Genomic DNA, 23,723 nt, shown 5'->3' with positions numbered 1-23,723 from the left:
CCCCACTCTCCCGCTTCTTGCTTACCCCGCTTGTTCACGCTGCTGTTTGGTTGGTGTTGCCATGGCACCGTGCAGCCAGAAAGAGGCTTCACATGCAGCACCTTGTGTTCTCTTCACAGAGGGCCGCTAACAAGCGATTGAGGGCCAGTGACGCAAAACACACATTACACGAAAGCAGCTGTGTGGACTGACGCTCAGGATTCTGCAGCTTTAACAGTCGTGGGTTTACCTTCCCCTGTCAACATTCAGCAGAGGGACTGCTGCAGACTCGAACACATTGGGTGACCATTCGGTTCACCGAAGAGTTTTTTAGTTTTTTTTTTTTCCTCTCAGAGTCTTGGTGCTAAACGCAACCATTTTTTCGGGAACGAAACTGGGATTTTCCCTCATATTATGCACTTCAATGGATACAGGTGGCTCAGTGGTTAGCAAGCGTGCTGAGGAACAGTCCTTTCACGTCCGCTACAGGTAGGACATTTGTCTTTTCACTAAAGTGTAGTTAGAGTGTAGAAAGTGTGATTGCTTTCCCAGTCTCTAGTTTCAGATGGAGTGTTGGTGAAGTGTTTTGTTGATGCCTAAGAGGAGCAATGCTATTTATAGTCATTGAAATATTTGTAATGTAAGATGTTTCACGTACCCAGTTGAAGAAGTGACGCTATGTTTAGTATTGAAGCTAAAGTTTAATGATAGACTGGAGGAATCATTTCACACTGTGGTCTGGGACTTTGTTGACTAAGGCAGGTAAGTTTTCTTTAAAAAAAAAAGGGGGGAGCATCTTGCAGCTGTCCTTACATTGCCAGGTAAAGCACTCGGGTAGCAGATGTGACCTGCCAACCACATAAAGACCTGCGCCCGCCAGCTTCAATATTTAAACAAGCCCTGAAATATTCATCATTGCTCCCTGTGTTTATGTCCACATGCGTGTCCATTTTATTTAGATAGCTTAGGCGTGTGTTTGGTAAGAGGGTGGATTATTTTTACAATACTGGCTAGATTGTTGACATCAGTAAATTTATTCCACCTAGAGGTGCACAAATATATATCGAACAAACAGCTTTGTTTGACTGCCATTGGCTAATCAGCAAATAAGACATTGTGCAGATACAGATTTTATTTGTCATAATGAATTATTTGTGTGCTTGGAACATAAAGGGGAATAGATATCAAAAACAAAATAAACATTTTTACTTGGTAGTGGTGAAATAGTTATTTTAAACACTGGTATCAGCGCAGAATTTCACCCGTTCATCAGTGCATCCCTAATTCCATTACACGTCGCTACAGACTCTGTTTGTCTGACAGATCTAATCAATCTGTACAGCACTCACCGGCTTTGTAATCTCTCAGGTGCATACTCTACAGCCGTAATCTCAGGTGACCAGGTCACCAGGAGAGCGGGGCTTGGACGAAAGACAAGCAGATTAGCCGAGAAAACGCTGATAGAGCAGTTTCCTTGCTGGCAGGCATTGGAAGTTAATGCTGTGACAACATCACACGCGTCTCCTTGAAGGTTTTCCAGTGCGTGATGCTAAATTATCTCTGTGACGTCAGATGAATTATGGTTTTGATATTACCTAGGACGAATGCAGTTTAGTTTTTAGGGCATTTTTGTATTTAAAAGAGAAAAAAAATCTTTTCAACTCGAAGTTGGTCTAAGGTAATCTCTCCATGCTTCGGAGAAAGAGAAGGAGCTGCAGCCTGGAGGTTTTTCCAGTGGATACCTCAGTAGATGCCTCTCAGATGTTCCATGTGCTGCTGCTGTTGTTGTAAGACACAAAAAGCCAGCAGGTAGGCTAGCATTTGCCTCAGCTAGAGTGTTAAATGATAGTGTTAACGTGGCAGTAAACACAAAGTAAGCTCTTTAATATAAGGCCTAAGGCCGCTGCGCTGAGCTCTATTGAACTTTATTGTTCTTACACTATGTTTGCCTTTGTTCTCAAATTATAGCCTAGCTGGATGGTGAGACAAGCTGTTTGGTGTTTTTGCGTCATTTCTGGGTCTGTTTTTGCGAGCTTTCAGATAACCATAGGGTGGTTACAGGAGGAAATCTTGTTATACAAACTGAATAGATTTTTTTGTTAAGCCATTATGTCACTAACAGTACAGTTTCCTGAAAAACAAAGTTGGTTTATCTGACAGTTTTTGCTAAGCACAAATATGCCACTAAATTTGCCTTCACAGCCACTGACTGACACTCTTTTCATCTGGCTTAAAACATTTAAACCCCATGAGTGTTTGTTACAGACATTCATGTATTTGCTGTACTTCAAAAACAAATTTATTGGGTGTTTTGATTTTATTTCTTTTGAAGAAGTATACAGATGTCCAGTGTTGGTTGCTGGGAATCAAACATTTTGCTTTCACAAGCAATATTTTAGGAAATTTAAGATGTTTTTTTTAATCTTTGCCAGCAAAGATCTTTTAAATGATCGGTTATAAGGTGTTTAAAGTTCTAAAGCAACAGCAGCAAACATTACAAATACTGAATATCAAAGGTTCAGTTTTGGTTCAGCTGATTGGAAAAGGAACCTGTTTTGCTTTCTGGGGTAGGTCAAAAGGATGTGAGATCTACTATAATAAACACGCTCTATTGTTTTCTGTAGATGGAAGGAAGTGGCTAAACATTCCTACTTGCTGAAAGCCTTTGCTTCGAAGGACGTTTTGTTTTTCAGTCGTGGACGGAGCCATTTGGCTGTCGATTAGAGGACGAGGAGATTTTAGAGTTTATGTTTTTGAAGAAGAGAAGTCCAGACTGTGCTCCTCTCTTCTTTAGGATGGAGGTGTCCTGCCTGGAGCTGGCGCTGGAGGGTGAGCGCCTCTGTAAGGTGGGTGACTACAAAGCAGGCGTCTCCTTTTTTGAAGCTGCCATCCAAGTGGGCACAGAGGACCTCCAGGTGCTCAGTGCCATCTACAGCCAGCTTGGAAATGCCTACTTCCACCTGCAAGACTATGCCAAGGCCTTGGAGTTCCACCGGCACGATCTCACCTTGACGAGGTTGGACACATGAGAAACAGCTCTGTAAAAGGCCCTGCTGAGTGCAGCACAATGTTTATTTATTAACAGCGTGACGTGTCTTGTTCAGGACAATTGGCGACCTGGTCGGAGAGGCCAAAGCCAGCGGTAACCTCGGCAACACATTGAAGGTGCTGGGTCGGTTCGATGAGGCTGTGGTTTGCTGTCAGAGGCACTTGGACATAGCCAGAGACATGAATGACAAGGTGAGGCAACGTATTCGAGAAAATAAGCAATAAAGAATAAAAGTCAGATATTTGTATTCATGTATTTGAGAGTTTCAGAAGAAAGTGATCTTCACCACTCGTGTTTCCGGTTAGGTGGGGCAAGCGAGGGCACTCTATAATTTTGGGAATGTGTACCATGCCAAAGGCAAAAGTATCTGCTGGAGCGGAGCTGAGCCCGGAGATTTCCCAGAAGATGTCATGATGGCACTGAGGAAAGCAGCAGAGTACTATGAGTAAGAAGGAGAGCGTGTGATTTAATCAGAGTCATTTAACATTAGAAATAACAAGTTCTGTTACTTTGACTGTTGTGTCAAGTATCCAGTGTATTACAAAGTGAGCTGCTGGCTGACCGTTTGATTGCATATGCATTGTCAGGGCAAACTTGGCGATAGTGAAGGAGCTTGGAGATCGAGCTGCTCAGGGTCGAACTTATGGCAACCTTGGCAACACACACTACCTGCTGGGAAACTTTCGCAAAGCTGTAGCTTCTCATGAACAGGTGAGGGTGTCTTTTGGTAAGGAGTTCACAAGCATCCATGATGATGTTTTCTTTTAGTAAGTTACTTATTACGCCTTTTTAAATACAATGTTAAAATTCAGTGTTTCTGTTTCAGCGTTTGCTCATTGCTAAGGAGTTTGGGGATCGATCAGCAGAGAGGCGGGCTTGCTGCAACTTGGGGAATGCGTATATCTTTTTGGGGGAATTTGAAGTGGCAGCTGAACATTACAAGTAAGCCACACCTACATATGTGTATTAATGTTTGTTGTTGTTGGCCGCATTTGGTCTCTAGGCATGTGTGACTGGATCCTTAATCACTTGATCCTACATTGTCACCATGATTGTCTCCCCCAAAAAAGAGGAAATTGAATTATCAAATAACTGTAACATTTTTAGACTCTTTTCCTTATACAATAGTGGCAATATCTAAAATTCTATCATTGTATTTATGCATTATATTATGTTCCTATGAGCTCCTTCTGGGAAAGCAGGCCTGTATTGTATGAAGAAAACATAAAGCCAGTGTGCATTGTTTGAAGCATCTTGTCTGATTGCTTGTTAGGAAGACACTGCAGTTGGCGAGGCAGTTAAAGGACCGAGCTGTGGAAGCTCAGGCCTGCTACAGTCTCGGCAACACCTACACACTTCTGCAGGACTATGAGAGAGCCATAGACTATCACCTCAAACATCTCATCATAGCTCAAGACCTCAATGACAGGTACAGATGCAAACACAAGGTTTTATGATGCTTCTTTTGACGTAACTACAGTATGCCACAGTTAAATAGTATTTGCTTATGTATGGTTTCATTCTGTAGGATTGGTGAGGGCCGTGCGTGCTGGAGTCTTGGAAATGCCTACACTGCACTGGGAAACCATGACCAAGCCATGCACTTTGCTGAGAAACACCTGGAGATCTGCAGAGAGGTATGCACTGCTCATACTATCTTCACAGCAAAGCATTTCAGAAGTACTCAAAGCAAACTTGTTAAGAACAGATACAGAAATCCTTCAGCAGTAAAATTAAAAGTTGGTTTGTTCCTTCTGTTTTTTTGTTGTTGTTGTTGTTTTCAGACTGGAGACAGAAGCGGGGAGCTGACAGCTCGTATGAATGTATCTGATCTCCAGACACTTTTGGGTTTGAGCTACAGCACAAATACCTCCACTGTTTCCGAAAATAAGGATATCGACTACAGCCTGCACGGTAAAAACTGTGTGACCTTCCCTATGCCCCTTGCTATAATATTTCAGATGCTTTGAATGTGTAGATTACGTAACATTGTTATTGTTTTACAGGAGCCAGGCCCAGGATGAGCAAACGACATAGCATGGAGAACCTGGAGCTGGTGAAGCTTACTCCAGACAAAGTAAATGTAAGAACTGCTCCACTGTAGTGCTCTGCTCACACCTCATCTACAAGAAGGGCTTCTTGTTACATCACCCTTTGCTATTGAACTTGTGATGATTGTGATCCATTTCTGTGCTGAAGGGTCAAAAGTGGAACAGCGACATCTTGACCAAACAGTCCAAACCCTCGCTGGCTAAGAGCTCCTCCAAGCTCTTCTTTGTTGGTCGTCTGCGAGGGAAGAAGTGCAAGTCTGGTGGCTCCAGTAAGGTCCTCCAGGACACCAGCAATACCCTGGATACCAGTCAGCCACCTGCACAGGGACCACAAAAAGTACGCAGACCTGGGGCATTCATTTGAAGATCACTCAGAGAGCACTCATGTATTCAAGATCAAACAACTTTTGCTGTTTTATTTTTATTTATTTTTTTCAAGTTGTTTGTTTTTGTTTTCCAGCGACTCAGCCCCGACATGCTCGGAGACGACGGTTTCTTTGACCTGCTGAGCCGATTCCAGAGCAACCGCATGGATGACCAGCGATGTTCGATACAGGACCGAGGCAGCAGGTTATCGCTAAACAGCGGCCCAGAGTCACCTCCCAGGACCATCAGGAAATGTAGGTCCATGCAATCCACCCACACAAAAAATATAACCACTGTTAAAATAATTTATAATTTGCGTACTTATTTATTTTCATTTGTAGCCATGTCAGAGTCTGCCAATGTGTCAGGCGCTCAGGGCAGGCGCTTAGAGGAGTCATCAGCAGCAGGGGGGAGCCTGCCAGGACTCAGGCTCAACCAAAACAGCAACCAGGCCGTGCTCAGCCACCTGATGGCCAACGCTGACAGCGCTGAGCCTGATGATGACTTCTTTGATATGCTTGTCAAGTGCCAGGTAACAGAAAAAGCATAGTTTACTGAATAGTTTGCTAATACACATTTACAGTGGGGCAAAAAAGTATTTAGTCAGCCACCGATTGTGCAAGTTCCCCCACCTAAAATGATGACAGAGGTCAGTAATTTGCACCAGAGGTACACTTCAACTGTGAGAGACAGAATGTGAAAAAAAAATCCATGAATTCACATGGTAGGATTTGTAAAGAATTTATTCGTAAATTAGGGTGGAAAATAAGTATTTGGTCACCTCAAACAAGGAAAATCTCTGGCTCTCACAGACCTGTAACGTCTTCTGTAAGAAGCTGTTCTGTCCCCCACTCGTTACCTGTATGAATGGCACCTGTTTGAACTCATCATCTGTATAAAAGACACCTGTCCACAGCCTCAAACAGTCAGACTCCAAACTCCGCCATGGCCAAGACCAAAGAGCTTTCGAAGGACACCAGGAAAAGTATTGTAGACCTGCACCAGACTGGGAAGAGTGAATCTACAATAGGCAAGCAGCTTGGTGTGAAAAAATCAACTGTGGGAGCAATCATCAGAAAATGGAAGACATACAAGACCACTGATAATCTCCCTCGATCTGGGGCTCCACGCAAGATCTCATCCCGTGGGGTCAAAATGATCATGAGAACGGTGAGCAAAGATCCCAGAACCACACGGGGGGACCTGGTGAATGACCTGCAGAGAGCTGGGACCAAAGTAACAAAGGTCACCATCAGTAACACACTACAACGGCAGGGAATCAAATCCCGCAGTGCCAGACGTGTTCTGGTGCTGAAGCCAGTGCATGTCCAGGCCCGTCTGAAGTTTGCCAGAGAGCACATGGATGATACAGCAGAGGATTGGGAGAATGTCATGTGGTCAGATGAAACCAAAGTAGAACTTTTTGGTATAAACTCAACTCGTCGTGTTTGGAGGAAGACGAATACTGAGTTGCATCCCAAGAACACCATACCTACTGTGAAGCATGGGGGTGGAAACATCATGCTATGGGGCTGTTTTTCTGCCAAGGGGACAGGACGACTGATCCGTGTTAAGGACAGAATGAATGGGGCCATGTATCGTGAGATTGTGAGCCAAAACCTCCTTCCATCAGTGAGAACTTTGAAGATGAAACGAGGCTGTGTCTTCCAACATGACAATGATCCAAAACACACCGCCCGGGCAACAAAGGAGTGGCTCCGTAAGAAGCATTTGAAAGTCCTGGAGTGGCCTAGCCAGTCTCCAGACCTCAACCCCATAGAAAATCTGTGGCGGGAGTTGAAAGTCCGTGTTGCTCGGTGACAGCCCCAAAACATCACTGCTCTCGAGAAGATCTGCATGGAGGAATGGGCCAAAATACCAGCTACTGTGTGTGCAAACCTGGTAAAGACCTATAGTAAACGTTTGACCTCTGTTATTGCCAACAAAGGTTATGTTACAAAGTATTGAGTTGTATTTTTGTTATTGACCAAATACTTATTTTCCACCCTGATTTACGAATAAATTCTTTACAAATCCTACCATGTGGATTCATGGATTTTTTTTTCACATTCTGTCTCTCACAGTTGAAGTGTACCTCTGGTGCAAATTACTGACCTCTGTCATCATTTTAAGTGGGGGAACTTGCACAATCGGTGGCTGACTAAATACTTTTTTGCCCCACTGTATATAGTGCTGGGTGGGCACACTTGATATTCAAACACCGGTATAAACAGAAATATTTTAGCTCCTATTTAAAATAATTGTGTAGTTAAAGAGTCCCAACAGTGGAATCCATCCTATACAAGAATGATGTTTTTGAAGTGGATGCTGAAGGTAACAGGAAGCCGGTGTAACATAAGTAGAAGAGTGATGTCTGTTTGTTGTAGCCAGAGGTCAGGAGGCAGGATTCTTATTACCTTGCAAGAGATCAGCTGCACAAAGGAGCAAAGTATATTACAAAGAAAAAAGTTAGAAACAAGATTATAAACATCCTGTTACTCAGACATCAAAGTCATACTCTTTGCTTTCACCGTATTCCTTCCAGGGCTCCCGTTTGGATGACCAGCGGTGTGCTCCTCCCCCTCCTCCAGTCCGAGGGCCCACCGTACCAGATGAGGACTTCTTCAGCCTCATCATGCGGTCGCAGGCCAAACGAATGGACGAACAACGCGTCACCCTGCCTTCTGCTGCAAACGCTGCATCTAGGCCAAGCTCCAACTAAACAAAGCACTAAAGGGACTGTGAGGTCTTTTGTTTAATGAAGGTGTGGACAGTATCGTGATGGACCAGTGATCACTTCCTTGTCCTTTAGGACAACACATAGCATTATCAGCACTGTATGCAGTTGACAGTATGGGGGGGCGGGGGAACTCAGATTAACAAGGACTTTTCACACAGCTTGTACAAAGATGAACTCAGAGTAGCATCAGGGACAAAAGTGTTTTTTTAATAATTGTTTTTAATAATTCTGTACTGCTGCATACTCTCACTTCACCCTGTGTATTTTTAAATACACCACTGCAGGTATGTTTGTATTTATTGTTCTTGTCCCATGAACTGCCGTCCCACTGCTATGAAGTAGTAGAGGTATACTCATAGTGGTGTTTTAAATCACTCTTTTCATGTATTACAGCCCTTTACAGATGTGGCATACATGGCAGTGTGCGTGTCTTGTGCGTGTCTGTTTGATGTGATTTCATGGAGTTTCTGAGTTGTGCCATGTTGCAAGTAAAATGTAAATGTTTGAAGGTGTGATCTGTTCTGATTTCTGTGGAAACTTTTCATGAAAAAGTGACCATGGTGCTTTATGAATCTCATTGAGAAGAGTGTGTGTCTGTTTGTATGAGGTTTTTGTTTGAGTTAAGTTCCTGAAGTCGCACAGGAGGCACTTACAAAAGCTACTATGAGCAAACTGATAAAGTATGGATTTAACCCATGTACAGTCCGTGTCTCTTATCCTTTTGTACTAAATACTATGAGTTCAGAGGAATAAAACATGTCTGTTCATGTAGCCATCGTGACTTATTTGAAAATGTTCAGCATCAAGTATTTAATCCAAAGAAGAAAAGCAAAACACAAAATGCAGAGTTTGTGTAAAAGACACTTTATTGAAAGTACCAGCAGTCAGACTTCAGTTAGCTTGAACTCATCTGTCACTTTTAAAAACAAGGCTTAATACAAGAGCCACTAGCATTTCAAAAACAAACTAACTGTACATACATAAACACAACTGAAATAAATACATCTATGTACGTATTAGTTTGGCCTTCATTGTTAAAATAATATATACTATACATTAACATATAAACTTAAATATGCATCTCTGCAAGTAAGTCAATATTAGAAGACGATGTTAAAAGGACAAAGTGCGCAGGTTAAAATAAAAAATAAAATAATATGCATATGCCCCAAACACTGGTTCTAAATAAATATCAAAACACCCGTGCGTCCATCCAGAATCCATTGTGCATACGGTCAGACCCTTGTTTGGGGAAAAGACTGCCATCTACTGACATTACACACACACAGCAGTAGACAAGCCAAAGCTTTTGAACACAGCCAAATCCAAACTGTATGCAAGGGCGCCCAACCAATAATCACATGCTGTACTTCCCTTTGATACTAACATAGTAACGAGCAAGCCACTGCAAAGACACCAGAACAGCTTCAGCGCAAAAAAAAAAGAAAGAAAACAAAAAAACAAACACTGATTTTAAATTTAAACACACTAGCTCGTTTACACAGTTGGAGCTGCAGTAATACAGTGCATACAGTAATGTTAGACACCCCACGGGGAAGCACGAGATAGCCTGACTTCCATAGATTCGGCCTCCCGAGAGGAAAAGCTCACCACTGAAACACTGGAAAAACTACATTTTACATCAAATTTTTGTCTTTCTTAAACAATAGCAGCGTCTCACCAGCTGTAAAAAATAATGATATGCAAAAAGAGGAATGTATGATTCTCAAAATGACTTAACAAAATTTGATATTAAAAAAAGGACCATTTTTTGATTTTTTGTTTTTTGTTATGGAAACTGAGAACTCAAGGAAGGCACCATCATGAACAAAGCACTCCTGTCCTGTCTCTCCTACTCATCCCTTTAGGAAAAAGGACATGCAGCAACTGATTGGTGTGAGCAGAGAGCAAAAACGCAGGGCGAATTACAGGACGAAGAACGACGAAGAATCCTGCAGTTTTACTCCTCAGTGTGGTGATCAAGAAAGGAGAACATGCAACAAGTGTGCTTTTGATGTGTCCCAGGTGTGAGTCCCATTTGCTTTACTACAGACAGGAGGGAAAGGCTTGTTCACCAGTTTGTGTACCTATGAGTGTGTGTGTGTGTGTGTGTGTGTGTGTGTGTGTGTGTGTGTAAGGGTGGGTCAGTGTTTACAATGCAGAGGAGCAGTAATATTTTAGGGGAATGTGTCAGATAGAAACAACTGGCTCTGTGTGTATGTGTGTGTGTGTGTGTGTGTGTGTGTGTGTGTGTGTGTGTGCGCATACAAGTGTGTGTGTGTGTTATGGATTGTGTGTCCAAAGTGTGACAGTGCGATCAGCAGAGGATGAGAGGAAGGACAGGTCTTGTGTGTGCCATCGGCACTGGATCACTTTGTCACCGTGTTCTCCCACCACGGTCAGAGGCAGCTGTTTGGTCAGGTCACCTAGAGAGACGGAGGAGGAGGCAGAAAACCATCAGACACGCGCTGACATGTGGCCTCAAATATATACATACACTCTTAAATCTTTTAATATGTGGTGTTAAAGGATCTGCGACATCTTAACTAGCTGCCCACATGGACAAACCAACCTCTTTACCGTCACACGAGACAAAGATTGTTATTTGGCCACAGTGACAAGAGGTGCAGTATATTTGGAGGCGTTCAACCCTAAGAACACTGTACCAGCTGTCAAACATGCTGGTGGTAGCATCCTGCTCTGGGTTGTTTAATGTTGGGACATTGCACAAAATGAATGGAATAATGATAAAGGAGTATTACCTCCAAATTCTTCCAACTTCACCTCGAATCTACAGCTCAATGGTTAAAACTTGGACACGTCCAAATGTGATGCACCTATGATGTAACTCAGTCCCCTCTAGTGGCAGACCTGGAGCCAATCTCACAATCATCCTTTTAATTTATATTTTATTTAAGGAGGTGGGGAAACCTTCTATAAAACAGGCATACTTATCATCATCATTATAATTATTATTATTACAATTACTTCTGATTATTAAGACTCAAAAGATTGTTTTTTTCCCCAGATGTTAGTGATCAAACAAGAGTGGCTTTTTAATGAAACATTTTTAAACTTTGTTTGAAGTGATTCTATTGAATTAAGTGCTGTTACAGATGTTTTAACTATTGTAGCTATACCACATCATATCCAGATGCAACCACTGCATGCGCTCTGAAGGTAGACATACCTTGGAGGTTGGTGACCACAACCTTTGTGTCATAGGAACCAGTGAGCAGGTAGTGCGCTCCAGGGGAAAACCTAACGGACCGAACGTCACTGGTGTGCGGCCGGTACACCTGGACGATGCGTCCTCCTCTGATGTCATACAGCATGCATGCGCTATCTTCCTGTCCTGTTGCTAGGAGACGGCCACTAGGATCAACTGCGACTGAGGCAACAGGACTCCCTGTGTAGTAAAGAAGGGGTGTAGTTGTATGAACTGTCATTATTTTCAAATCGAGAACAACAGAACCAATGATAACATTTACTATTTCTGGTATCTTGGCTCACAATTCCCAAACACTTGCTATATTAAGAGGTGAAACACATGATGCGAGCCAAACCTGAGCCATGGAAAGCAGTTCCCACTACCCGCACACAGCTGGGCACTCTGAGGTCCCAGAAACGCACCGTCTTATCTTGAGAGCCGGAAGCGATCATCCAGCCTCCCCACGTGTACAGAGACAGGATGTGTCCTGAAGAGAGATTACACATTGTCCACTTTCAGCATCATCCTTACTCTCTCTGACTTCCACTTTGATTTGTGCTGGACAGATGGAGGGATGGAGCAGTTACCTGTATGTCCACTGAGGGCGTGCAGACCCTGTCCTCTCTGGCAGTCTGTGGTGTAGATGTTACAGTCTCCGGCCCCGGCACTGATCAAGATGGCTCCTCCACTTTCAGGCCCCTCCATGAAGGCCAGGTCTCTTATGGTACCGTCATGCATACTAAACTCCAGGTCTGGGCCTAGGATGCACAAAAATAAACAAAAATGAGAACACTGGCAATGCCACAAACGGGACGACCACCACACATTCACGCTGAGGACACTTACCTGTGGCGTTGCACGTTTCTGCGCTGAAAGGCAGCACTTTGACATATTTGTCATTGGAGCCTGTAGCCAGCAGCTGCCCACAGTGGCTCCAGGCCACACAGTAGATGGACCCTTTGTGGTGTTTGTTCCTCTTAAAGCGAACCACCGGCTGCTTTGTTGGACTTGAACCACTGAGGAGAGGAAAAGGTGGTCAGCTACTGTATGCAGAGATGAAAATAAACAGTTACTGGTTTGAACTTTCCAACTATTTACACACTAACTTTAACTAATATGGAAGAGAGGTTTATAAGCTAACTGACAGATCAGTGACCACATGGCAACCACCAATCGCTAGGGAAAAATGTGTATTGCACATCTAGTTGCTGGCTGTTATGTGGTCATTAAAAGGTACTAAAAAGTCTACTTTTCACTCATATTTTAAAGGATCAGAAACAAAAAGATGGGTTTTAACAGAGATGTGATGGATCATACTAAACAAAAAAAAATGGAAAAGAGAACATCTGTTAACATTTAACATTCACTTTTTTGATTTTTGTTACCTCGTGTCGAGCGTCTCTGGATAAGCGCACACGCGTAACGTTTTGGAGTTGGAGCCCACAGCGTACAGCGCTCCAGACGGGTGAAAGGCAACGGCTCGAATAGCCTGAGTGTCTTCCAAAGAATGCACCGGTACAAACAGGCTTTTTGGTTTGTCACCCTGAAAACACGCCATATACGAAAAACACACATTAGCAATGAGATTACAGCACCGTAATCTCATCTGATCTTCTCTACCCTATGACATGCATACTGCTGTGACATCACTGCCATTCAGATAAAACTGTTATAATCCGCTTAGCCAAATTAGCATTACACTGGATCATTTTAAAGTACAATGTAAACAACAGAGAATGTGCTGAACTTTAAAATCACACCACACAAGGTCAGAGCTAAACTAAGGGTAACACCTGAGTAACAACCTGAAACTGATTATTAACACCAGGTCTGTCATAACTGTTATTTCTAATGACGGCTGTCATTCTGCTGTCACCGTGTGTGTGTGTGTGTGTGTGTGTGTGTGTGTGTGTGTCCGTCCCTACCTCTTTAATTCGGGATAAAGAGCCTGGAGAGTCACCTTGTTGGCCTCCTTTTGGTTTTTGCCCACTGTAAAAAACAAACAAACAAACAAAAAACAGGGGCCAGTAATTCAACAAGCAGGTTTAAAAAACAAAAACAAACAAAAGCAAACTCACAAACCTCATTGTGGCGACAGGGGACTCATTTGGAGGCGGCACAGGCCGACCCCCTACGGTGCGTTGCGGGGTGCTGCTGAGCACCCCTCCCCCTTGGGTCCGGCTCTGCTCGGGGGTTACAGACGGAGGGTTGTTATTGTCCTCGGAGGCGGGCGTGTTCCCGTTGCCATTACACTGCTGCGTCAGAGATTTTACCTCTTCTCCCAAATTCTCCATCCCCACGTTGAGCTCTTCCAGCTTCTGGATGGACCTGCAACAACCAAACACACGAGTTCTGTCTCCAAAGAGGCAACTTGTTTTCTTCTTTCTACTAAAGACTTGTACCTGCAGGCCGACAGCCTGGTTAGAACTACAAAGGAAAACTCAAATATTAATGTAATTATTCACAGCTAGCCTTGTGAATAATTGAGAGTGCTACGTAGACTGGGAGAGGGAGGATGGGGAGGATGGGGAGGATGTCTCTGAGGGCAAATCAAAGAGCTTTTGTCCCGCTAGAAGAAAAAAAAACAAAAAACTATTTTGTCACCTCATTTTTAATCACTGAGCTGAAGCTAACTGAAGTGGTTTTGTGGTTAGAGAACATACAGTAAAAATATACATATAACATAATGCTACTGCAGTTTTGAGAGGAAACTGTGTCTAATATTGTGTACAACACAAACACACATGAGGTGGTGGTCCCATGTGTTATGTTGTAGCTGATTAGAGCAGATGGTGCAGTATAGACAGGAGGGGGTGTGCCATGCAAGCGAATCCACATGGGACTCGTCGTTTTTAAGAGCCTTAATATGTTAACCTTTTCTGACAGCTGCTCCTCTGCTGTTATACGACGGTCAATGTCATGCAGGCTTCACTTCAGCAAGCTGTCCCACAACTACCATGACAAGTGCGCCATACGACTGAACAGCTGTCTGTACCATATTTCCCCGAACTGTGAGATGAAGTCTCATTTTGGGGATCTGGTCCATTCTCCCCAGTTTAAGCTACTGCATTGCACTGTTGGTACAACCCAACCCTTCACGTGTTTACAGTGAAACATCTGCAGGGCTATATATATAGCTGCTGGATGAGATTAAATGAATAAATCAACTGCATATAACAAGAAATAACAAGAATTCAGTTTTTAAAATGCTTTGGTTATGCAGTCTACAGACAGATATCTGTATATGAATAAGAAGAATCTGCAAGCAAGCAAAATTTTTAGTATTGGAAGCTTTCTGGTTTCCATTTATCATCTGTTAGGCTCTAATGACCGATAACATTTGAAGGTTTTGGTCATGTGCAGGCATAAAGTCGAGCTAAAGGCAGACTGCATTTGCTCAAATTCAAACTTGACTAATGCTTAATGGAGAATCTGCTTTATTAACTTTTATCACTTTATCCACATTTGAAAACAATGGCCGGCAGACTAAACAGGAAGTCTTGGCCTGAATATCCAAAAACCCAACAGGAAGCCCTGAAAATCAGGCCGTTACCTGCGGAGGCTGAGTCAGCAGTTTAGCTGACTCAGCTGACTTGATACAAAAAAGCAGGACGGGACTTTAGAATAAGAAAGTTTTTGTGAATGAAAGGATGAGCTTCAACAAATAAAAGATCTTGTAAACAGCATGATTATAGTGCTGAAGTAGACGCCACCCGTCCATGTCTATGCGCCTGCTTTTGTTTCTTTGTGTGAACCACACCTCTGGCTGAATGTGCAAACAGAGAACGCACATTCCTCATCTTGCAAAGAGCATTTAAGTCATTTCGTTCGCTGCGTTCGTACCTGTTGAGGAACTTCTCTGTGAGGCTGTGCTGCATGTCGCTGGGCGGGGGCTCCTGCTGGACCCCTCCCTCCAGCAACATCTGCTGGTACATCTGCCTCTGCTGCTGCTTCTGCTCCAGGTGCTGCTGCACGCGGAGGCGCTGGCGATAAAACTCCTCATACTTCTCTGTTGAGTCACGAAGCTGGGAATGAAGCATAAATATTTAATATTAGAAGCACATTATTTATACCTTTCTTTTTATTGAGCTGCATCATGTTGCACACAATTGAAGGGATAACCTGTAAAACATGGTGTTGCAACTAACCATGAAATCAAAATGTGTTTCCACCAGACCTGACCCGGCCTGCCGTCGCAGAGGATCACCATAATGAAGTTTACAGGATGATGGTGGCTTTGATGAAGCTACTCATCAACCGTGACTTTCTTCTACTGCTTCATTCATTTTAAAGGTTCAGTTCAATGTGAAATCAGATTTCCATTCAGATTGTTTCACTGTGAATTGCACAGTTTTGTAGATCAGCTGATGTCACAGATGTCTGCCTTCTCAAGTACACTGAATTTGTGAAGACTATGCAGCGATGCGCTCCAGAAATCATGACCTCTGACTGAAAAGGTCACTGAGATTCTAGGGTATGAATCTGAAGATCCTAGGTCGCCTCATCCTTGAGTTACCGTATTCACAAACTTGGGTGATTACGCCCCCCGCCCAGTAAGGTGACAATAATACACCAGCAGCCTTTAACAGCTGAGGAGTAAAAGAAAAAAAAACTTTCAAGAAAAAAATGAAATCACAAAACTTGTTGAGAGCAGTTTGATTTAAAAACTAGTAACCGGGTCGAAATATCAGCCAAAAACAAATTACTTTTTTTGACATGTACTTTCCATTATATTCAACATAATGCATCTCTACAGTGGACATCCAAACTCACGCAGAAACAATGCAAACTGTTCTAATGTAACGCTTTAAAAGAAAAAGCTGCACAAACCAAGCCACACCAGGCAGCTTCAACACTGCTCAAAGGCAGAAGTGTGATCATGTGACCCCTGCTCCGCGCCAGTTCAGGTATCAGCGGAGGAAGGAGGGGTCAGACAGGGAGCTGAGGACAGATCATTTCCCCCCTCTGTCCTCTGCTTCCTGTCCTCGCAATCTGATGGGAACAGACCTACCGGGTGTTGGGGGGGAGGACAGAGACGCTGGCATCGCGCCAGCTTGGAAAAGGGACAGAGAACAGAGAGGAAGAGAGGGCAGGGACGTGACTGTGAGATCACAGAGGTCCCAAAGTCTGCTTCTGTTTCTGGCCTCTTTGTGTGTCTCCAAGGTGACGGGGAAGGCAGAGGAAAGCACCAGCTTCACACTGAGCTGCACAAGAGGCCCCAGAATAGAAACCATGTGACAGACAGACACAGATACTGTGTTCACGATGTGTTTACGGGCAACACGAGGGCACTGATGAATCATTTTTGTGGCTGTGCTCCTAGGCTCTCGAGCCACATGTCCCCACTGACCCCGGATCATGACCTGGATCCACCAGCCTCATTGGTTACACAAAGCAATCGTTACAGAGCATATTATTAATGTTTAAATAGCTAGTGATGACTTTAGAAAGCATAATACAAATGTGTATGTAGGATTTCCTTAATGCACTCTCATCCACACTAGATAACAAAACCTGGGCTGCCAATCAGAAGTGAAGAAAGACTAAAATACCAAATACAGACTAATCGGAACTGGTACTGTAGGCAACACCCATTAACGAAAGAAAACAATTAGGGAAGCTTAGTAAAACACAGCACTTGTTTGGAAATGTGTTCGCATGCAACAGGCCTAACCAGTTCAAAAAGCAAAAGTCGCTGATGTTTACCTCATTCCTGTCAGCAGAACCAGCTGACGGAGCGTCTTCGCCCGGAGCTGAGGCAGGACGCGTGTTCTGGGCTCCAGCTGAGCCCATCATCTTATCCACAGGTGTGTCTGTCCTCGACCTTCACCGAGAAAACACAAACCCCAGAAAATCAATCAAATAAATCAACATCAATAATGGATCTTGCTCCCTTTTTGTATCTCTAGGAAAAGATTTAGAGACAGGAAATCTGTTTAAGCTCTAAATCTAAGCTCTTACGTTTCAGGGGATTCCTCAAAGATGCTGTGGCAGTCGGAGCTCTCCATCATGAGACTCCTGCTCAAGCTCTGCCCTCCTGCTCCCGGGTAGTGAAAGTTGGCAAACGAGTGGGACATCGGAGAGACCCCTTTACCTGGCGCTATTTCCCCGGCGCTCGCTCGCTTATCCTGGCCGGAGAGCCCGTAGGACAGCCCGTCCAGCGCTGGGTTCAAGGAGCGCGACATGTAGGTGTCAGCGGACTGCGGGCGGCGAAGGGGGGAGGAGGGGTATGGCGACAGTTTGCTGATGAGCGGGGTGAGGAGATCAGAGTAGCCAGTCTTAGCAGGCTTGACCAAGCGGTCTATGTGGATGTTGAGCTGCTTCTGTTCGAAGGCGCAGGAGAAGACGGTCTGGGCGAGGTTCTGCATCCAGGAGAGCAGCGACAGGTCCAGGTCGTCGCAGCCGTTACCGCACAGCATGTCGACGCCCAGGAGGACCTCGCTCTCTGTGATCTCCTCGCCCGTCGCTTTGCTCTGCACATAAGCGTCCGAGAAAGACCGGTTAGAGGCACAAACTCACTCAGGCCGCAGTCTTTACGTTAAATTTTAGCGTTTCACACCTGGCAGAACTCGACACAGCACTCATAGAGGACTCCCTTGAGAAGCAGCTGAAATAGTCGATCCCTGCTGGCCTTGAATCCAGCCTCACTCAGCTTCCTGTCTGCGGGGATGAACTCGGCCACCATGGTGCAGGCCTCCTCGAAACACTGAACTCTGGCCGTGCTCGGGTTCCAGTCCTGAGGGGACGCCAACAGAGAAATGAGACACAAAAGAAAATACATAGACAGTTTCCTCCTGCTGCTTCGATATTATGCAAGTCTTATTCTGTAACAGCAGACTGCGTGCCTTGAACTCAGCATGATTTGTGAGGCGAGGGAGTGTGAGGAGCAGACACAGCTTGCTGTAGTCGTCTTTAGACGGACAGAACTCCTCCAGGGCGTGGAGGCATTTGACAGCTTCCTGCATGGTGAACTCCAGCTGAAAACACATGAAATATATATTTTTATGTAACAGATGATCAAGGAGACGATTCCTCTAAAAAACAGAATCAATCTTCTCTCAAAGAGCACACTATTGTTTTGGTTTTTGCCCTCTCGCACTGCCACGCGCTGAAAAATCACCACCAGCACACAATCAGGCCCGTTACACAAGTAATACACACCCCCAGCTACAATATTAACTGTGAGCATGCTCACTAGTACACGATATGCACAGATGTCCAAAGAAGTGTGAGCTAATCCAGTTTAACAGGACACGATGGCTCCGACAAAGCATCACAGGCAGCATCCACAACTACATCATGTTACAGCAGACTCACAGCTAGTCTAATTTGAGAGGATAGATGGAGTTTTCATGCAAGTCTGGTTGTCTGATTATACAAAATAGTGTGTGTCTGACTTCAAATTATTAGCAATTAGGACTAACAGAGAAATTAGAATCATCTCTCATATGAATCTTTTATAGCCTCAGCAGGGGAGTTTATGACAATGTGAATATTTTATTATGTACATATTATTTCTGCAAAACATTTAAAAAGGCTCTGAAAGTTAAATATGTCTGGACTCTTTTGGTCTGGTACATGTAATAACCCATCTATTACCAAGAAATCCAGCCATCTATTTTCCTTTTACCCAATCCAGCTGTCACTGGGCAAAACGTGGGGTACTCACTGGACAGGCTGCCAGTCCATCGCAGGGTTAACACATCGAGACAGACCACCATTCATGCTCTCATTTGTAACTACGACCTATTAACCAAACATGATGTCGGAGGAAGCCGAGGTACCCACACAACCACAGGGAGAACATGCAAACGCCACATAGAAAGCCCCCGGCCGGCGAAGTCAAACCCCGAACGTTCTTGCTGGGGGGCAACAGTGCTAACCACTGTACCACCGTAGCATTAGCCTATAAAGTATGTGTTCCTGATCCTTGTTCCTAACGCTGTCCTACTGGTGTACGCGATCCAGAACAAGGAGGGAGAAAACAGTCATAATCAGCTGTCACAGGTGGACAGATGATCTTTGTTAAGTGTTTTATCCACAACAGCAAACAACTTCATCAAAGGAGCAAATAAAGAGCTTAATCCAGATAACCTCTGACCGCAGTGTGGCCATCAGTCACTCCTTAAATGTCAGTGCTGCCACCATTAAACACAGACCCACACACATAACCCACCCACTTATAAGCAGAGAGCTTTTAAGCAGACTTCCACGGTTTCCTTTTCAAACAATACACATTACAAACAGTTTTTACCTGTTTTTATCTTGACAGTGGCCCACCTTGTTCACAGCCTAACAACACGTGACTGCTATAAAGGTTGGAAATTCAGGTTTTGTTTGGCAGGTTTTGATGACAGTCTTTAGTTTTCTGACTTACGTGCTGTGGCTCGTCTTCTGCAGACATGGCGTTATTCACACACAGAGCCTCCAGAAACTTCTGCTTGAGGATGATGTAACGAAACCTGGTGGCAAAATTCAGTCCTTTTACTATTTTTACATACACTTAGGAAAACATTACATCGCCTGTTTGTTTTAGTTATCAGCGACAAAGTGTCAAATAGGTAAAATGAACTGAATATGTGAAAAGCTGCAATAAAAGAATAGGAAGCCTCACCTTTTTCTGTCAAACTTGTCCATGCACTCCAGAGGCTGAATGAACTGCAGGACCTCATCCCACTGCCCGTCGAGGACCAGTTGCCTGAAACAAAATATTTATGTGACCTATGAATGAGAAGACTCACGGTAACATAAGGGTTTTTTGAATATCTTGTGTTTACTACAACAAAATGACAGCGTATAACAGAAACTTGACACTATTTGGTGAACCACTAAAATGTATTTTAATACTCAGATTCAGCAGACTGGCTTACTTCCAAAGCAGCACTCAAACATCCAGTGTGGAGGTGCAGTGTTACACTATCCTCACCATAGAAGATGCCATCAGAAACACTAAACTTACTGGACTGACTGGAACAGTTTCCCATTGCTCCTACTTCACAGTAATTCTTACACACCTGTATCTAGTCTGTACAGAGTGACCACTGAGTTCACTTACCTGAGGAAGAGCATGTCGTCTGAGTAGAGCCCGTTGATGACGCCGCTCTCTTTCTCCAGAGCGAGCATGCTGATGTGCAGCTTCCTGGAGTTGAGAAAGTCCAGGATCACCTTGATGATCTCCACCTCCTTCACATTTATGGTTTCCTCTGCTGTCATTGTGACGACGGGCTGCCAGTTACAGGATGAAAAAAAGCAAAACACAAATGATTAAAAAAATGTTGGGAGTGAAAACCATGGACAAAGTTAGAGGCAAGGCTGAGATGGTTTGGACATATGCAGAGGAGGGATCGTGGCTATATCGGACAAAGGAGGAAAACTACAGGATGTAGTGTAGTCATGGATATAGTAACTGAGGACATGCAGAGTAGGCGTGATAGAGGAGGATGGTGGCGACAGGATGAGATGGAGGAAGAGGAGCTGCTAAAGGGAGCAGGCAAAAGAAGAAGATTCATTCTCTTTGAAAAGAACAAATCTCACTGCTTTGGATATTATATTAACTGGATTCTGGGTAACACTGTCCACCTCCTGAGGATAAAATAGTAGGATTAGTTTTAATGCATCGCCAGGCACCGTGACTTCAGGATGAAACATGAAACTAATTTAGGGCCTTTTTTTAGCAGGCAAAACAAATGCAAAAGCTTGTAAAAAGTAGATTTTAAGACTGAGATTACAGGTTTGCATTAAGTCTTCCAAAAAAAAAAAAAAAAAAAAAAAAAAAACAGAGGTCATTGTGTGCCAGTCTGTGTAAATGTGTTAAACACGCTAAAACATACAAGCCAGGCAAAACAGAGGTTTGAAGTCAAAACATTAAGGTGCCGCCTCAGAGGTTGTGTTTACACTGGAGAAAACAGCACGTTATATGACTGTCGTGATACTATGTAGCCTCTGGTGTACTGATGGCTGTCTGTCGTCGAGATCGGAGAGATTTCATTTATAAAACTCCAGATAATCACAGCCAGGCACACAAACACACGCACGCACTGCAGTACCGCTAAGCTAGCCTGAGAGATGGCTAGCTAATAACACTGGCACTAAGCCACAAGTCAAACAGCATAAGAAGCTTAGGCTACTTGTTAGCTTTATATAGGTCCTGGATCCAGCCTCCGGATTATGGCAAAACCATCAAACAGCTAGTTAGTGACAGAGCTCATACAAAGCTGACTAATTTCACTGGCTGACTAGCTTCAGCCAGGCCGAGGGGAGAGAGGCATCATCCGCTAGTTAGCTGGGCGGGCGGGGTGCTCACTGACAGCGTCCCCACCGACCACAGTAACCCTCCGCCGTGCTGCCATTACCCTCACCTGTTTCTGAACATACAGGGGATGAAAACGCTGGCCCTCAACGCCGCTCCGTGCTGCCCACAGCCGCTGTCACGACGGTACCGGTGCGGTATTGTCAGCGCCGTTTGTTTCGGTGTCTGTCGGTCCCTCCCTCCTCCTCCTGGTCTCTGACGGTGTCCCCTCCTTGCTGGATGTTTCTCTGCGGTCTGTTTGTTGCCCAGCCTGCCTGCCTGTCTGCTGCCTGCAGGGGCACCGCCTCCACCCACCCATCCATCCATCCATCCATCCACCCACCCAGCAAACAGCCAAACTTCACACAATCAGCAGCATTAAACAGTGTATTATAGAGATAATGGCATTTTGTGAAGGGAAGGTGTGCATACAGTGAGGCTTTTTTATTGTTACCTTCTTGAACGTAAAGACACATATTTAAAGGAAAAAGAATAAATAAACCATGTGTGACCCCTTTAGTATACGGGACGTATCTATCTATAAAAAAAGATAATAATTTTAAAAAAAGAAATCAATCTATTAATTAAATTAATTACTTCAGTTAAGGCGGAAATTAACAGCATCTGCATTAAGATGATGTGTTTGAGGTCCTCTGGTGGTCTGTTTGTGCAACATGCATGACATGCAGTGCAGGTTGAGATGGCTTTCAAGATCAAGACAAGCTTTATTATCCCCGAGGGGGACATTTGATTTGTAGTCAGCAGCATAAATAACACACATAAAGTATAAAGCCAAAAAACCACAAATCACATAATTAAAAAACGTAATAGTCGTAGGAACAAATGAGAATTTAAATCGATTTTTTTCTGCACCGAGGGAAAAAATGCCTCCTCCCTGAAGATAACAGCTGATACTCTGAAACAAAGGATGTGTGCCATCACCCCAAATCCATTCTGCCTTAAGGGTCACCCTCCCTCTGTACATGAGGTCAGGATCATTTAGCTTCAGTACCTGCCACTTTGCTACACAATTTAACTATATGCTCCAACCTCTTCTCCAACTTATCTAAAATCAGTAACTATTTCCTTCATTTTAAACACATTAAATGTTTAGAAGGGACTGTCCACACCATGCTTGAGATTCATCTACAACTGGGTCACGATCTGCATCATGAAGCAGAGAGATGACCACTGAGTCGTCTGCAAATTTGATTATATGTCAGTCCTGATCGAGGTTCTGACTCTCATTTGTATAAAGAATAAATAAAAGTGGAGACACGAACCTTAGGGGAACCGGTGGAAGGTAAAGTACATCTGATATTGTTGACTTTCACTTTCTGAGGTCTATCTGTTAAAAAGCCTCACTGATTCAGATTCCAGGTAAGTTCACAAACATAAAGGTTGAAGAAGAAGAAGACTGATTCCACGTTTTACTGTATATAATTACTATTAATTCTCTGTATTGTACCTTTAATGTATGTTGTCCTGCAAGATTGGTCGGTCTTCTTCTTTCTTTTATTGCATGCTGTAAATACAAAGTCCAACAAATATTGCAGGAAGGCCCTGCATCAAGACAGGTATACTTCAGAGATATCGATCTATCCAGTTAGGAAGCATAAACCATTATGAATCTGCTGTGAATTGTGAATTTCACCTGCTTTGGTGCAAATGAAAGTTATAACAAGACATCCCCCAAAAAGAGAATGGATTTGCAGGTGCTGGCCACAGATATTTCCTTTTCTCTTTATCTATCCTGAAGGATTTTTCTCTACTTTTGCTTTTTGATAGTTTCCATGCTACTGCTGGCTAAGATAATAAATGCAGCTTATTCAGCTCCTCAAAGATGCAGGAGAAACCATGAGGTGGACCATTACACACAGGGAGAGTGGACAGGGCCATATAAGGGCATCAACAGTGCAGCAGTACTAGAATGAGTACTTCGTGCAGACTAGTCGTGCATGTTTCTGAGCAAAATGTCAGAAACATTAGCTTTGAGGGCTCAACATCCTTTAGTGAGACCTGTGCTCAAAGCCCAGAAC

General features: G+C 43.8%; 2 protein-coding genes across 5 annotated transcripts in view; one reads left to right on the top strand and one right to left on the bottom strand.

Moving 5' to 3' along the window:
* gpsm2 (G protein signaling modulator 2) overlaps positions 1–8,956 on the top strand; it is a 12,377-nt gene extending 3,421 nt beyond the window's left edge. For 2 of the 4 annotated variants that reach the window (XM_004542548.2, XM_076877100.1), the window contains 14 exons: positions 120–468; positions 2,774–2,995; positions 3,084–3,219; positions 3,334–3,473; positions 3,616–3,739; positions 3,855–3,970; positions 4,302–4,457; positions 4,557–4,665; positions 4,813–4,942; positions 5,035–5,111; positions 5,228–5,416; positions 5,540–5,699; positions 5,787–5,977; positions 7,991–8,956. In XM_004542548.2, the coding sequence (XP_004542605.1) occupies positions 404–468; positions 2,774–2,995; positions 3,084–3,219; positions 3,334–3,473; positions 3,616–3,739; positions 3,855–3,970; positions 4,302–4,457; positions 4,557–4,665; positions 4,813–4,942; positions 5,035–5,111; positions 5,228–5,416; positions 5,540–5,699; positions 5,787–5,977; positions 7,991–8,167 (1,992 nt within the window). In that variant the 5' untranslated portion in view covers positions 120–403 and the 3' untranslated portion in view covers positions 8,168–8,956. Of the gene's footprint in view, positions 1–119; positions 469–530; positions 1,789–2,773; positions 2,996–3,083; positions 3,220–3,333; positions 3,474–3,615; positions 3,740–3,854; positions 3,971–4,301; positions 4,458–4,556; positions 4,666–4,812; positions 4,943–5,034; positions 5,112–5,227; positions 5,417–5,539; positions 5,700–5,786; positions 5,978–7,990 lie in introns of those variants that run through there. The other 2 variants (XM_004542550.5, XM_004542551.2) reach the window with 2 other exon arrangements.
* Positions 8,957–9,033: 77 nt separating this feature from the next.
* wdr47a (WD repeat domain 47a) lies at positions 9,034–21,995 on the bottom strand. Its single transcript, XM_004542552.5, has 17 exons — positions 21,755–21,995; positions 20,452–20,621; positions 20,011–20,094; positions 19,774–19,858; positions 18,242–18,373; positions 17,956–18,132; positions 17,358–17,869; positions 17,103–17,220; positions 15,240–15,421; positions 13,479–13,724; positions 13,322–13,385; positions 12,782–12,939; positions 12,243–12,412; positions 11,984–12,154; positions 11,752–11,883; positions 11,376–11,594; positions 9,034–10,611 (listed from the first exon to the last, which is right to left on the bottom strand). The coding sequence occupies exons 2-17, from the start codon at positions 20,607–20,609 to the stop codon at positions 10,469–10,471; spliced, it is 2,751 nt and encodes a 916-aa protein (XP_004542609.1). The 5' UTR covers positions 20,610–20,621; positions 21,755–21,995; the 3' UTR covers positions 9,034–10,468.
* Positions 21,996–23,723: the final 1,728 nt, after the last annotated feature.

Source organism: Maylandia zebra, linkage group LG18 (assembly GCF_041146795.1).
Source record: "Maylandia zebra isolate NMK-2024a linkage group LG18, Mzebra_GT3a, whole genome shotgun sequence".
Classification (NCBI taxonomy): Eukaryota; Metazoa; Chordata; class Actinopteri; order Cichliformes; family Cichlidae; genus Maylandia; species Maylandia zebra.
The sequence above is the reverse complement of the archived record's forward strand: the minus strand, read 5'-3'. Positions and strand labels throughout refer to the sequence as shown.

Excerpts from the sequence above, each read along its gene's own strand:
- wdr47a (XM_004542552.5), bottom strand. The coding sequence starts at position 20,609 with ATGACAGCAGAGGAAACCATAAATGTGAAGGAGGTGGAGATCATCAAG. Across the intron at positions 17,221-17,357 it reads TTTGAGGAATCCCCTGAAAC|GTCGAGGACAGACACACCTG; the intron begins GTAAGAGCTTAG and ends TTCTCGGTGAAG. Across the intron at positions 12,940-13,321 it reads CTTTATCCCGAATTAAAGAG|GGTGACAAACCAAAAAGCCT; the intron begins GTAGGGACGGAC and ends GCGTGTTTTCAG.